Source organism: Girardinichthys multiradiatus, chromosome 2 (genome assembly GCF_021462225.1).
Source record: "Girardinichthys multiradiatus isolate DD_20200921_A chromosome 2, DD_fGirMul_XY1, whole genome shotgun sequence".
Classification (NCBI taxonomy): Eukaryota; Metazoa; Chordata; class Actinopteri; order Cyprinodontiformes; family Goodeidae; genus Girardinichthys; species Girardinichthys multiradiatus.
In genome coordinates this window covers 26,819,572-26,836,043 of record NC_061795.1, presented here as the reverse complement: position 1 = coordinate 26,836,043, position 16,472 = coordinate 26,819,572, and the positions used below count along the sequence as shown (strand labels likewise).

Sequence of the window (16,472 nt, the reverse complement as noted above, 5' to 3'; positions counted from 1 at the left end):
TTGATTTCTTCCTGCTTAGCAGTGGAGACATCACTCGCTGCATGTTTCATAGCATTTTCATCCACACTCTTTGCATTATCTTCCCAATTTGATGGGAAAAGAAAAGCCTTTGTTGACATGTTTCAAATGCTTCCTCCTGTGCACTTGATTCTCCAGGGGGCAGTCAGTTCTTCTTGTCTTTCCCTTTCTAGTTCACTGCTGCAAATTTAATGGCTTGAAGAGCCGAGAGGCCATGCTGACAGTGTGAGAGACTCCATCCATGCTTTTAGCATTGGCATATCAGTGCCGAGCGTGGACTCAGCTCATTCTTACGTCCCATTACATCAATAAAGGCCTAAGCAGCAGCTTACTGCAGTAATGAGGACAACAATGTCCTCTCCTTACAATCACATCCTTTGCTGAGTGCAATTCACTGTGGAGCACATAAGCTCTAAGGGAACACAAGAAGATGTGCTAAAATTAGTCCTCACACATGCCTTTCACACTGATATGCACTTATCACTAGAGTGGGTTACACAAATTAAGATGCTAGGAATAATAGAACACACTTATTTTGCTGTAAGTATGACTTGCAGACACATTAGAGGGTAAAATCTACTAATAAAAACAGAGTGCTTTGAAAATTATGTAAAGGAGACAAAACAAATGGGAAAGTGTGTGAAGAATTACAGAGATAGTTTTGTATTTGTACTTCTGCACATTTCTATGTATTCTAAAGGGATTTTATGTAATAGACCACACACGAAAAAGGACATGGAAACAAAATAAAAGATAGTCATATATAATCATGTATGTTTAGCCCCCTTGAATCTGACACCTCTAAGTTAGTAATGCATTACAATAATTGGGTTTGTGGAAGAGTGCTAAGAAGGAAGGTGCAGTTGAAACAAAACCACAAGATGTCCCGTTTGTAGCTTGCCACAAGCTATGAAGGGGACACAGCAAACATGTGGAAGTAGGTGTTCTAGTCAGATGAGATGAAAACTAAGCTTTTGGTCTACATGCAAAACGCAAATTTGAGAGAAAAATTAACACTGGATATCACCTTGAACACAGTATTCCTAGCAGAGATCTGTAATTGTTTTAAGAAATGGGGAGTGTCGGGTTCAACTTTCAGTCAATCAATGACCCTAAACATGCAGCTGAAGCTGTAGTACAATGGTTTAATTCACAGCATATTCTTGTGTTAGAACGGCCAAGTCAAAGTTCAGACCTCATGCCAGTTGTGAATCTGTGGCAATACTTTAAAACTGATCTTCAGAAATGCTTTCAATCTGATCCAACTGATCAGATTGATCTATTTTTCAAAGATCAACGGCTCAACACACGTATAGATAAAGCTGCAGCAAATTGAATTCATTTGAATTGAATTAAGGGCTGCGCAGATGGCAGCACTGTTGCCTTGCAGCAAGAAGGTCCTGGGTTCGACTCCCGGCCGGGGATCTTTCCGCATGGAGTTGCATGTTCTCCCCGTGCATGCGTGGGTTTTCTCCACGCATGCACAGGGTTGTTGGTGTGTTGCACTGCGATGGACTGGCGACCTGTCCAGGGTGTCCATAGACTTCGGGAGATAGGCACCAGCTTCCCTGCGACCCACTATGGAAGAAGCGATAGAAAATGACTGACCGAATTGAATTGAATTAATGAGACTCAGGGGGGCTGACTACAAAAAAATCCCTTCACGTTTCACGTTTTTTTATAATACATTTTAAAAACGAGAATTCTCTTTCCGTTTTGCAATCATGACCTTATTTGTATTGGTCTGTAGAAATAAAATTTTTTGTATTCTATAAGGATTAAGGTCTGGAAACAAAAATATTTTGTACTTATTCAGATATGCAAAATAGCAAAAGCTAAATTCTCACTTTTCCAGACTCTTCCAAGCTGTAACCTTGTTTGATAAATGTCACATTGGTGTTTCATTTTGTAAAAGAAAAACTTCTACAAGAAGAGGTTGTTTCTGAGGAGGTTAATTAAAACTGTGAGGCTGTGATATGTTTCCATTTGGTATTCTGATTAAGAGCAATAAAATTATACTTGGCTCAATTCACTGTTGAGTTTGGAGGGATAACAGGAGCCACAGAGCAAGATGTGCTGCACGGCAGGTGATACAAATACCTGCTGAGAAGTGTCAGTAAGTGCATATATATAGTCACAATGAATACCTGCACAAATATTAATGCATGTTTGTAGATGGCTGAAAGCAAAAACTAGTGTCTATGTATTGCACTGAAAAGTACATTTTGATCCTTTTTGACATTAGTCAGGTGAATATGCATGTTTTGTTATGATGAGACAAGGCAGTAAGGACAGTTTCAGAGCTGCATGACTAGGAGGGAAGCACAAGACATCAAGATCAACAACACACAGAGTCTGCCTGAAGCACTGAGGTGAACCAGTGCAGCATGACCAAGCAGAGCAAACAATAAAATATTGTTAAAGAAATAAATGATGGCAAAGGCAAGAACTATGGTAACTGAATACACATGGGGCCTGATCTTCAAAGATCCCAAATAGCAGGTGCTAATTTGCGTGTACTATAAATAAATTGCACGTGCAATAAGTGGGTGTGTTGCGTGCTATTTTCAAAGATTGTTCGTGCAATGGATAACAGGTGCACACCATCCTATTTAAATGAGGAAATTGCGTGTGCTACTGGCTGGAACAAGAGGAAAAGCAAACAGTTCCTCTGCTGTGTTGCTAGAAATATGCAGGGGTTGTTGCGCTGCATCAATATAAATGTTGCTAATTTATTCTTTCCTTTCCATTCGGCCCTTGCTTTTCTGGACTGTTACAGTTAGTTAACTTTTGTTGTGCTACTCACAGCAGGTTTGTCATCTGCCCTGACGACATTATTTCTCTTTTCTTGCTCGACGTAACTCGCAACAAATTGGCATGTCAATATTAACAATATAAAAGACAAATGTCTGTTAATTTGTTTCTATTGTTTTTTTGACAGTATATGTTTGAAGAGTGTAGAGTTTATCATAAACAGCCACAATGTTTAAGCGTGAACGTAATATTAGCAACGTAAAAATAGATTGTTGTAGGAGTTGGCAATCTGTATGTTATAGCTTTGCTAATTTTAAAACATAGTGTTATATAATTGTCCTGCAAAAAAGTTAAATCGAACATTTATATACATAAATAAAATTAATTATCCAATGATTTTACAACATTTGTTTTGTTTGTTTTACCAATATTTTAACAATATACAACCTTTTTGATTCTTAAAATAGTTTTTTGGTGACACAAAATAATTTTTAAATACATAAACAAAACCCTCCCCTGGCATTTGTTCACATTTAAACAACGTTATCAAACTGATCCAATTCTGATTGCCCTGCAATGACACAATGTTACTGTCAATAATGCAGGTTGTTTTGTTTAATGACGAGGTTAAAGCATACACTGTCTTTGTCAGCACTTAAAATGGAGTGATTTTAGCATCCAGTTTGCAAATGAATGATTTTATCTGCCTTATAATGTCTTTAGTCATTTCCTGCTAATTATATTGTCAACATCAAAGCACAGTGGATCTTTTGCATGATGTGCAATTACAGGCTGTGCGAGCTTAAATCAGTTATGTGCACATATTGCCATGATCAGGTTTGTGCGCGTTCAGCAGATGATCACTGACAACGACGTTATGCTGGAATGATGTGGAATAAAGTATTGCAAGGAGTTTTAATATAGGAGAAATATCATGGCTTCTGTTTGTGACTGGCTCCAAATCAGAGCTTAGATAACCCTACATAGAATCCTCTATTCTCATCTATTTTTAATATTTTTGTTTTTGACAACCCAAATCTGTTGGCATATGTACAGAAGATTCTCTCTCCCTGTCATCTGTCATTCTATCTATGCCTTCTTCTGGCCAAAGTGACAGCAGATATTTTTGCGTCCCAGTTAGCACCTGCATTTCAAACATGCTAAATCCACAAGCAAAAATTGCACCCCGCAAACCGTTTCAGGCTTTGAAAATCGCATTGCGGGTGGTAAGGGGTCACATTTGCATATCCTCCTCCCACAAATTTGTGCATTTGTGTCATTAATATATGTTTTGCATATTCATTAAGGCAAACACGCTAAAAGGTTTGCGGCCGCAGTTCTGCTGATTTTGCACACACAACCCCATTACCACCTCGTTTGTAGATCAGTTTTGTTGACGCAAACAGGTTTGCGTGGGGTTTTGTACACGCAAACCTTTTGAAGATCAGGCCCATGGTGTTTAATAAAATGGCTGCTTATATGTTAATCTGACTGTCTTTTCTTTATTTCTGAATTATTCCGATTTTAGAAAATTTAATGATGCTACGACAACAGTCCAAATTTGTTGCTTTGTCGGATTAGTTCTGTGGACGATAATATAACACTCTTCTACACAAAGTAAAATTGTGTTGAATCCTGTTCGGTCTAAATTCAGTTCAAATGAATCCAGTTTTTTCTAAACCAATTCAATCACATTCAGATTGAACTACATATATCCCATCACAGGCATTTTTACAGTGTAGTACAATCGATGAGGGTTGATAATATAATGCCTGTCTAAGGAAACCCTGTTGATTGCATTAGGTGTCTGTGTCTGACTGCTGACGGTTGATCAACAGAACATTTTTAGTATGGAGGCTTACTCTGGTCTTGGGTTTATAAACAATTTGAGTCAATGAGCACTGACATGTTACCCTAACTGAGTGGGGGGTTGAGTTGGAAATTATGAATCCCATAATTATTTGGATTCAGCATTATGGAAACTCCAATTTATTTATTTTTTTAGTAGCTGAGTTAAAGATGTGGTTGACTAATGTGAGTAGAACTTAAGACTTGCAAAGTTGCTGGAAAGATGCTGCCAGGGCAGCATCCTTTGCATAACTCCAAGACATGCTTCACTTATTTATTTTGGGGTTTAAGAAACATTTTCACTGTCCCACTGTCTTTATGTGTAGTACCACCATGCTGTAAAACACTTGTGCTGCTTTAACATATCTTATCTTTAAAAGCCAAAAGATTGGTAAAATAACACATGTAAGCAATTAGTGGGCCTTCTGCTTCAGTAGATCTGTGGACAGACCTGTCGCCAAAGGGCGGGCCTGGGGGGCCCCAGCCCCCCCCCAAGCTCCATTTTTAATCAATAAATTGTTTTAAACTTGGTTCACAAAGTTATTTTAGTGTTTAGGTTGTTAAATGTTTTACCAATAAATTAAGTGCTAATTGTCATAAATATAATTTAATTAGTATAATTTTTTATATGAACATAAAAGTTATTTTAAACATTTTAAATGGCTGATTATTGAGCGAGAATAAATTTAAAAGATAAAATAACAATATTTTGAAGAAAACAAGTATATAAGCCATCAGGAGTATGTAAAGAGGTAAATTATAACCATGCCCAGTTATATACAGTAGTGACAGTGAGGTTACCCTTCATGCTCCATTTATACAGCTTCGCAGCTTTTTTTTTATATTAATAAACAACTTGGTATTTCATTTAAACGGCTACATAAATGCTTATCTACATATTTATATTGAATAAATATACCGTTTATCCCCCACCCCCCCTCTACTATTGTTGCCAAGAGCAACTTTGCTCTTAGCAACTTTAAAGAATTAATGCCACAGCAGTATTTGGCTACAGATCTGCTTTCATTACAATCTTTAGAGCCCAGCATATTGCAGTAATGCAGCAGAGTTATCAGTCTCAGCCCCCCAGTAAATAGTTTGCATGACAGCTACTGTATTGCTAAATAGGATACTGCATTAAGCATTTGTTTTGTACCAAAACCTGAGTACAGAATCTCTCTCAACACTTTGCTTAGCTGGATAAGCCAGATGCATTCTAAATAAAAGCTTTATTAGGCGAGCTTGTAGACCAAGATAACAAAAAAATGTTTTGAGGAGTCAATGTGATTCTTTTGAACTTGAAAGACTATACCAATTACCAGGTATAGTGGTTGCATCATAATGCTGTGGGTCTGTTTTGGTGTCAGTTGTACTGTGAAAATTAATGGACTATGCTTAAAGGTTGGGTCCATGCAAAGGAAACTACCCATTTCTAGCGAGCTATACAAAATCTGATAATAAGAGTGGTTAAATATCCAGCCAGAATTTTGCCAGAACATTGATGATGGTTGAGGTGCAGCTTGGGAAGGAACATTTAACCAAATAGTAATGAGGTGCATGTATATACATGGCCTGTATTATTTAAAGCCTGTATGCTTCAGATCAAAATATACAATAAATTTATCCAATTCCTTTTTTAAGAGATGCTTTCTGTTGTGTTAGTAGTCCATCATGAAAAAGATGCATTTTAATAAATCATTAAAAGTCCAAACAAATCAAATGTTATTAATGCTGATGATGTATGAACAGTACTTTCTTACCAGAACTCTATACAATCTGTACTAAAATCACAGACAAAATATAATCTTTTAAGACTGCAAATATTGGAATCAATTATTTGGCCTAAACATTGCTAAGACTAACAACTTAGTCTGGGCAGAGGTAATTAAACAGGTACATTACTGCTGATCACCAGTATGCCTATCTGAACCATCTAAACAGGTAAACAGCTTATAAATGTCTCAATAACTTTTTCTATCAAAAGCAAAGTGAAGACGTCAACTATTCTCTGGTTGCGTTTTGAAATCATCAAGGCAACATTTACTTCTGAAAAACAGCAACATCCTCTACTTTCTAAAGCCCCTGAAAATGTCTGGAAGGTGGATTCATTTCTATCAATTAATAACGCTTTGCAACAATGAGCACTGCATCAATGACTCTAATCTGTTAATTTGAAAACACAAACACACAAATTGTACAGCTCAGATTGTTTTTGATCATTTAAAGGAATATATATATATATATATATATATATAAGTAAATAAATAAAAGGAAAACTGCAAGTATCAATTCTCACAACAACCATGCTAACATGACTGAGGTCATGCAGGCCAACTGACCCATCCACAAGTGTCTCACGTTTAATTATTTGATTATGGCAAAACAATAAGCAGATAACAGGAAGGTTGAGAAATGTACTGCTACTCTGCTACAGTAAAGTTGCTCTGTTTTATTTATTTGCCAGCCACTGTTTGTCATGGAACACACTGGAGTTGGAAAAGTTGCAGTGTTTTGTAAATCTCAGAGTTATGATAAGGAGCAACATTCTCTGAGAAATACACATGAAAACTTTACAGTTAATAAAGCAAAACATGCTAACCATGCTAACTGCTAATTTAAAATGCTAAAGACAGTTTAAAGAAAAAAAGTAAAACCCTGATGGGACAAAGCCTAAGAAAATGCTTTAAATGTAGTTCTGATATATCTTGTTACATTATAGTTAAAAAGTCGGAATTGGCTAAAACTGGCATTGGCAAGTCAAAGCTACACATTAACCAGATATCAGAAACATAATCGGATTTCTATTAAGACATAAGAATTCTGAAAGAAAGATGTGAAAAATAAATTTTAAAGAAAGTCAGTACACAGAGCTCATTGAATAATCCACTTTGTTGAAGATCCTCTCTCCTCTGGTTCTATTTGGCCCTTTTAACACAGTGACAAATTAATACCACTGCTATGTGAATAGTCTCTGTGATCTGTGCAACAATCTGACTCTGTGTGAGAGACAGAACAACGGAAAGATAGAAGGGGAAGAGCGCGAGAAGGCAGGGGGCGGAGTTGTTGTGAAAGGAAATATGAGTGTGTTGAGAGGAGAGCATGATGTGCACGTTAGTGCCGTAATGTGTCAGGTTGAGAGGGTGGGAATGTGTTCAACTGTGTCAGAATGAGAGCGACACGGAGAGGGAGTGGAAACAGGCAAACTGGCAGGGATGAAAACTGAGAGAAAGAGAAGCAGAAAGAGAAAACAGGAATTGAATTTAAGAATTAAGTACATACTGTACAGTCAGGAAAAATTAAGACACCCTGTGAAAGGCTGTGTTTTTCAACAAATGGATATCTAATATCAATTTTACCATTACTCAAATAGTATGGTATTATACTATTTGAGTAATGGTAATGGTAGAAAATACCTTTTTGTGATGAATAATAATTAAGAGACTCCTATTATAATTTATTCCTAAAATTGCTAAAATTATACATAGCTATATTACATCAGGTGATGATGTTTACAACATTGTTACTCAGCAGTTTGAAAGTTTGTCATTTTTAAACCTCAGGCATTTAGTTTGGTGTGCAAGGGAAAACCATGTAAATAAAAGAGCTGGCCTCTGGAAAGAAGATTGTAACAGCTTATGAGTCTGATAAGACACTTGCAAAGGTTTCAACGAATGTGAAATCAGTCATTTTACTGTACAGAAAAGAGTCTCAAGGTGCATGACATTCAAAGCAACTTCCCGCATGTCCAGGTCTTAAAGTCCAAATTCCCCCCTTAATAGCAGACTGCAAGATGCTAACAGAAGTCTAAAAAACCCTAAAATGTCATCACTGGGCTTACAGCAGGTACTTGCTGCTGTTGGTGTAAATGTGCATATCTGTATCAGAAAGAGACAGCAAAAGAATAACTTGCGGTTTGCAAGGAGGAAGACTTTGTTATCTCAGAAAACATGAAGGCCAGACTGAAGTTTAACAGAGAATGTAAAAAACTAGAACTTCTGACATGGGGATTGGGTGTCCCAACAGCGAGTGGCTGATGTTGAGCTTTGTCTCCGAGTTTCAACAAGCTCAGCCGGTAAAAGCAACAGGAAGCCCCCTAAATGTGCCCACCATTTGTGTGAAGGGATGTTGAGGTTGGGTGCCATGTAAGCTACAGGTCCTTCTCAAAATATTAGCATATTGTGATAAAGTTCATTATTTTCCATAATGTCATGATTAAAATTTAACATTCATATATTTTAGATTCATTGCACATTAACTGAAATATTTCAGGTCTTTTATTATCTTAATATGGATGATTTTGGCATACAGCTCATGAAAACCCAAAATTCCTATCTCACAAAATTAGCATATTTCATCCGACCAATAAAAGAAAAGTGTTTTTAATACAAAAAACGTCAACCTTCAAATAATCATGTACAGTTATGCAGTCAATACTTGGTCGGGAATCCTTTTGCAGAAATGACTGCTTCAATGTGGCGTGGCATGGAGGCAATCAGCCTGTGGCACTGCTGAGGTCTTATGGAGGCCCAGGATGCTTCGATAGCGGCCTTTAGCTCATCCAGAGTGTTGGGTCTTGAGTCTCTCAACGTTCTCTTCACAATATCCCACAGATTCTCTATGGGGTTCAGGTCAGGAGAGTTGGCAGGCCAATTGAGCACAGTGATACCATGGTCAGTAAACCATTTACCAGTGGTTTTGGCACTGTGAGCAGGTGCCAGGTCGTGCTGAAAAATGAAATCTTCATCTCCATAAAGCTTTTCAGCAGATGGAAGCATGAAGTGCTCCAAAATCTCCTGATAGCTAGCTGCATTGACCCTGCCCTTGATAAAACACAGTGGACCAACACCTGCAGCTGACACGGCACCCCAGACCATCACTGACTGTGGGTACTTGACACTGGACTTCTGGCATTTTGGCATTTCCTTCTCCCCAGTCTTCCTCCAGACTCTGGCACCTTGATTTCCGAATGACATGCAGAATTTGCTTTCATCTGAAAAAAGTACTTTGGACCACTGAGCAACAGTCCAGTGCTGCTTCTCTGTAGCCCAGGTCAGGCGCTTCTGCCGCTGTTTCTGGTTCAAAAGTGGCTTGACCTGGGGAATGCGGCACCTGTAGCCCATTTCCTGCACACGCCTGTGCACGGTGGCTCTGGATGTTTCTACTCCAGATTCAGTCCACTGCTTCCGCAGGTCCCCCAAGGTCTGGAATCAGCCCTTCTCCACAATCTTCCTCAGGGTCCGGTCACCTCTTCTCGTTGTGCAGCGTTTTCTGCCACACTTTTTCCTTCCCACAGACTTCCCACTGAGGTGCCTTGATACAGCACTCTGGGAACAGCCTATTCGTTCAGAAATTTCTTTGTGTGTCTTACCCTCTTGGTTGAGGGTGTCAATAGTGGTCTTCTGGACAGCAGTCAGGTCGGCAGTCTTACCCATGATTGGGGTTTTGAGTGATGAACCAGGCTGGGAGTTTTAAAGGCCTCAGGAATCTTTTGCAGGTGTTTAGAGTTAACTCGTTGATTCAGATGATTAGGTTCATAGCTCGTTTAGAGACCCTTTTAATGATATGCTAATTTTGTGAGATAGGAATTTTGGGTTTTCATGAGCTGTATGCCAAAATCATCCGTATTAAGACAATAAAAGACTTGAAATATTTCAGTTAGTGTGCAATGAATCTAAAATATATGAATGTTAAATTTTCATCATGACTTTATGGAAAATAATGAACTTTATCACAATATGCTAATATTTTGAGAAGGACCTGTATGTGGCAGGTGAGGGCAGGGGCCTGGATCGAGGGAAATGGAATAGTGATGGCAGGAAAGAGTAGGAGATGCATGGATATTTTGGAACATTTTGGCACTGCTCCAGTTTGTGGTGGTGAAGAAAAAACGGAGCAAAAAAGTGAAACTCTTTCTTCAGCGGCCCATCAACACTTGAACCCTCATGTTCACAATATCATGACTGGAATATGAGCAGTTAAAATGAGCTAAGATTGTCGTGCTCAGCCTTACAGATGAAGAGCTTTGTTTTCTGTGGGGAGTTCAGAATAGAGATACTGCTCTTCCGCATTGAAAGTGTCACTTGAGGTGTTTGGGAATCTGATCTGGATGCCTCTTGGGATTCTTATTTTGCAGGTTTCCAAGAACGTCACACTGGGATGAGACCCATGTGGGACATACCAATGGGACGTGGGAGACCCAGAATTCACTGGAGGGACTATGTGTTTCCTCTGGCCTAGCAACACCTTAAGGAATGAGCTGAAGAGTGTTGCTGAGTGGAGAAATCTCTGGGTTCCCATCCAGGAACTTTTACCCTTTTCAATCCAATCTGGCATAAGCACAGGGCAATGAACCAAGGGATGGATGGATTGCTCTATTTTTCTCATCAATCAGACAAATACTTTTTTTGTCTTTTGACACAGATGTTTTCCGTTGCAGGCAAGTATTAAATTTGTTCAAGTAAATCTTCTCCCAACCATATCAGAACTAACCACAGTGTAGAATATACTGGTCCTGACAAATGCTTGAACAACATCTGCATTTAATAACATGTCTCCTGTTGCACTTAAAAACTGAAACAATTATATCCTTGAATGTTTTCCGATACTTTTTGCATTCACAATATGCAAAAATCTTGAAAAAAAATAATATCAACCAGATTTCTCATACCAAAGATCTCCTTCTAAGCCTATCTTTCAAAAATCATTTCTTTGCAGCCTACGTCACTCGGCAGTGAGATGCTGGACTCCACTCCATCCCTCACCTATAAGGAACATATGTGATTAGTGATTAGCTGTATGTATTGTATATACATTCAATCTCAACATTTAAGAATATCTTAGTGTCCAAGCTAATGGCTCATAACAGCACACAGGGAGGCCAGAGCAAAAACGAAAACTCAGCAAAGGGTTAGATAAAGATTTCTTCTCAAACACCATCATTTCTCTTATCTGCAGTGAGGCCATGAATATGTGGTAATCTACCATCTCGTAGGTACTATCTTAATGAAAGGCATGTTTTCAACAGACACAAGTTTGGTAACCACTGCAGATACAAATGCAGTGTAACACCAGGAAGCTAATTAATACCCAGGTTGTACTAATGGCAATTTTTCTCTGTCACATTTCGGCTCAATAAGCCCTGGGCATAATTGTGTTTTGTGTGTTTTATTCAGCTCTTTAGTGTCAAATGTTGAAAACAGTAATGTATTTAGGCTGATTTTAAACAGCAACAACTATGTTTTAATGGTACATTCTTTGATCATTAGAAGAATCAGAATGTCTATCCTACAGAATGCAGAAAAACAGAATAAGTTACATTATCTGATTGGGTTAAAGCCGGGGTTTTCAAATTGTGATACAGGCACCACTGCAGGACTTAAACTGCCTTCAGCAAAATTTTTATTAGTTTGGTAAATATGAACAAATACGCTCCTTAAAAGATGTCCTAATTACCTCATAAGTTGAAAACTGGATTTGGGAATGACCTCAAACCAAACTTAACCATGAAAGTAAGATGTGATGAGATACAAATGGTAGAAAGTGTAAATATGTTTTTAGGCAAAACATTATGAGGCAAAGCAGCTAAAATACTTTCTTCAGGCATGGTAAAAAAACAAACAAACAAAAAAACAATACCTTCCTACTTGGAACTCCCACTTTTCAGGACCTCTCTCTAAATTTGAAAATTTCAAGTTTTGTTGATAAATGAAGAACATAGTGAAATGATATCCTTCAGTCAATCAAGCAGTATCAATGGCTGAAATTTCTCATATAACTGAAATGCAAAATCAACAGACAAAAAGTTTACACTTCTTTACTAAGAAGGAAGCTGAATGTAGCTTAAATTAAATATAAAGTCAATGTGATATAAAGAATACAATTCCCTGAATGGGTTATTTTTTAAATATATGGTGCGCAAAAAAGTAACATGGATGTCTTTTAAATTATTTTGGTGTTGCATTAATTTCACATGTCCAAGTATATGACATCAAGAAAAGAAAAAAAAAATAGCCTTTTTAAAGTTCTACAGTATTAATTGTTATAAATTGATTGATGCAGGCTTATAGAGTTTACCTGAACGTAGAGCAGGTTAAGCTGGACCGGGTCCCGTGAGTCCACGTTCTGGTCAGAATAGAAGAACTTGCGCCTGAGCAGCAGGGTTTCACTTTCTTCCACTCCCTGCTCTCTGAATGTCCTGCTGTGATCCAGCCAGTTCACTACCCAATCAATACATACAGTTTCTTACTACATGCAATTAAACGAAAATATGTTCAGTTCACCAATATGTCCACTGTTGAATATTAACCGTCAAATAAACTCAGCAGTGAAAAAATAAGAATCTTGACAAATAATCTTCAAATGTATCATGGAGAAGCTAAAACAATTATAAGGCTTAAAAGTCAATATTAACTGGTAAGAAAAAGTTGATTGTTAGCAAAAGATAGGAGGAGACAGCTATGGTGGGAAACAGTTGAGTAGAAATAGTGAAAAGATAATTTGTAGACAATGCAAGAATGCTGCAACTGGGTAACCTTTAGCAATGCTAAAGCTAGCTTCTGTTTTTGAGCTTCTTGTCAGTGCTAAACTAAAGGGCTATTTTGCAGTTTTTTAATGAATCTTGAATTTGATCATTTGAAATACTTAAGACTGATAAAACTGACATATTTATTAAAACACAGTTTGTGAGTTAGAAAACATTTATTTGATTTGTGAAACCGGAAAGTGACATGTTTTTCAATGCTTCTATTTTGCAACAGGGCTATTTTAGAATTAGACAAGCATTAAAAAAAATATTAAATTGATTTATTAAACCTTTACTGCATTTCTGAAAATTGAAATACCGTATTTTCTGCACTATAAGGCGCACTTAAAAACCTTTAATTTTTTCAAAAAATGACAGTGCGCCTTGTAATCCGGAGCGCCTTATATATGGATCAATTGGTTAATTGGTTGATCCATACTGGTTGTACACGGCGCTCTGTCAAAATGTTTCAGTACGACTGGTAAACTACAAAGCCGCACCGCTTGCAGCATTACGGCAACCGTAGTCAGGGGTGTCGCCGAAATAATAGCGGTAAACACCTGTACTGTGCTTACTCCTAGTCCAACACCACTTGTGTGTGTATAACGTTTGAATGTACTGTTGCAGGAATTGCCTGAACTATATGTGATTAGAAGCTCAGTGTGTGGGGTGTATGTTTCGTGTGTGTGTATGGAAGATGTTGACATTACTCCTCCGGACAGAGGTGGCGCTGTGTGCTGCCGTAGCTGAGAATCAAGAGTGAAGGAGTGACGTCGGTATTATTGTGTGTGTGGGGTGGGTAGAGACGGCGACCGGAGCAGCGGTGTATGAGTCTGTAAGCCCTGTGTTTTTACGTGCTGCAAAGTCATTAAAAAGAACCCCGAATCTCGTCAACAACTCGGTGTTTTGATGCTGTTTCTTCATGCTCAACTCAGCAACGTATGAGTGAGGGAGTTAACCCCGAGGAAACTAGTAACTTCGGCCCTGGAGAAAGCGTCTCCCCTGTGTCATCAGACTACGGTCAGGGGACAGAAACAGGAAAGGTTAACAGTACTAACGTTTGATTTAGTGTTTTATGTGTTTACTGAATCAGGGAAAAGTTCCCTTTCACGTTTTAACTAACGTTTGATTTCAACTTCAACTTCATAGACTCCAATGCATTCCTAACGTGCGGTTGGCTCTATTCAATAGAATTCTATGTAGAGGAGACCTTACCATGAGAGTGAATGGAGTTATCAGAACGCTGGTTTGTAGTGTATTAATAAAGTTTGACTGACTGACTTATCTGACTGTTTTGTTGACATTCTGTTTAGCACAGCTCCATCTAGTGGATGCATAACGCAACCCCAGTCAAATGTTTGACTGCAGTAGCTTCTATTCTATGCGCCTTATAATCCGGTGCGCCCTATATATGAAAAAAGTTCTAAAATAGGCCATTCATTGAAGGTGCGCCTTATAATCCGGTGCGCCTTATAGTGCGGAAAATACGGTAGTTGGTTTTTGTCAAATTGATCATGTATCATCTCATCTTCTCAGATGGAATTTATTGTTACAGTCCCAGTAATCTTTCCTGATTTGCTGTAGATAAGATATAAAAAGAATTATGAAGCAAGTTATTTGTCTTAGCAGACTGTGGCTGCTCTTCCTTGAATGGCACCCTGGGCAAACCACTTCCTCTGATTGGAAAAGTAAATTTAATACCGTTTTCCACTTCTGCCTAAGGTGGTCCACAGTTGTTTAGAACTAGGATAATCTAACCTCTCAAACAATGTTTTAAAGGATCTTTGTGCATCACTTCAAAACAATTGGTGTCAGATTTGACAAGATATGAAACCATGGGGTTTGAACTGACCATATGGAGTCCCAATTCAGTTGTGAAGTTCTGATTCACAGAATCAGAATTTCAACATGCACAGTGAGATTTAAGCATTATTACCTAGCACTGACATGCAGTCATATTTTCCAACAGTGCACAAGACTAGAAGATGTCCACTCACAGTTGTTTAGATATGCAAATAAGCAACACAAACTCATCTGGGAACCAACTAACAGATAATTATTTTTTACTTTTGAAATGTGTGTGTCACCCCAAAATCCATGCCACCCAGAGCAGTGAGCCATATCGCCCACAATAAAAAACTACCTCTGTCTGGAAGCTGAAACTTACACTCATCATCTGTATGGAGTTTGGCTTTGAGTTTTTCCATTTTTCTTTCATCTCGTAGTAGTAGGGTCCTGTCTTTCTTCAGTGTTCCCATACTCTCCTCCTTCTTGTCCTCCGGAACTTCCTGTATGAGCGAGTATTCCTCATAGTTGGTGATTCCTGTAAAATTAGCCAAAGCACTCTCAGCAAACACAACACTTTAAAATCAAATGCTACTGGAATGATGAAGTGTCCCAAAGTTCAATTTCACTCTTATTTTCTCTTTCTTTATTTTGCAGCAGACGTGAAGGAAAGCCAGCAAAATAAAACACAAGGTGAGGCAGAGAAGTAGTCAAGCAGAAAGCCCTCATCAAAATAAACATTTTCCAATAAAGCTTTCTGCCAAATATACATCCTTCTCTTCCTCACCCAATTAGGCTCAGAAGGAGCCTATTAGAAGTATAGCACTTAGAGGACACTTCTCTATTATGGAACATGGCAAGGTTTGGACATTCAGAAGAACACTTAAGCATTTATTAGAGAAAAGCTTGTTTGAGCTTAATAAGTAATTTTTACTCTACTCAAAGCAAAACCTAATACGGATTTACGACGATGGCAAAATGCTTAGCTGCTCCTCAATAATAGAAAGTTGTAAGACACATTAGGACACTGATAATTAGTTTTGGATGATATGACAGGTTTACAGAACTTATTTCTAAGGAACTCATGATAAATACACTCACCTATTCTACTGCATATTGTGACAAGTAGCTCGCCAACTGTTTTTGAGTCATCAACCATGATGGTTTTAATGGCACCATCCAGCATTTTGATCTTTTGTGGCCTTTGTTTCTTCTTATACTCCAAAACATCCTGAGAAAAACAGGAGGGGAAGCAGGATGACATCAAGAGCTCTGCTAATCCCTCCCGACTCTAAAGTGCTTTTGCTTCTAGCAAGCGGAGAGGCATAAATATTTCAGCTTCCACTAGAAAAATATAAATCACTTTAAGAAATGAGAAGTGACACTGACAGGTCTCCGCCCTGGACTATATGATTTAATCTTACTCCATTTCGCAGCATGTAGTAATCCAGGGTTCTCCCTGACTCAAGCCAGATTCCTTTCCTGGGATCATCGTCAGACAGGAACAGGCCATAATCAGAGGCTGTAACACAGAGCATGCAAATTT

At 38.2% G+C, this 16,472-nt stretch overlaps 1 protein-coding gene across 1 annotated transcript in view; it reads right to left on the bottom strand.

Moving 5' to 3' along the window:
• The window catches only part of tln2b (talin 2b), a 152,366-nt gene that overhangs the window by 78,813 nt on the left and 57,081 nt on the right, over positions 1–16,472 (bottom strand). The window contains exons 3-6 of the mRNA XM_047391363.1: positions 16,351–16,448; positions 16,028–16,157; positions 15,309–15,464; positions 12,694–12,836 (exon numbers count right to left, since the gene is read on the bottom strand). Coding sequence (XP_047247319.1) covers positions 12,694–12,836; positions 15,309–15,464; positions 16,028–16,157; positions 16,351–16,448 — 527 coding nt within the window. The remainder of the gene's footprint in view (positions 1–12,693; positions 12,837–15,308; positions 15,465–16,027; positions 16,158–16,350; positions 16,449–16,472) is intronic.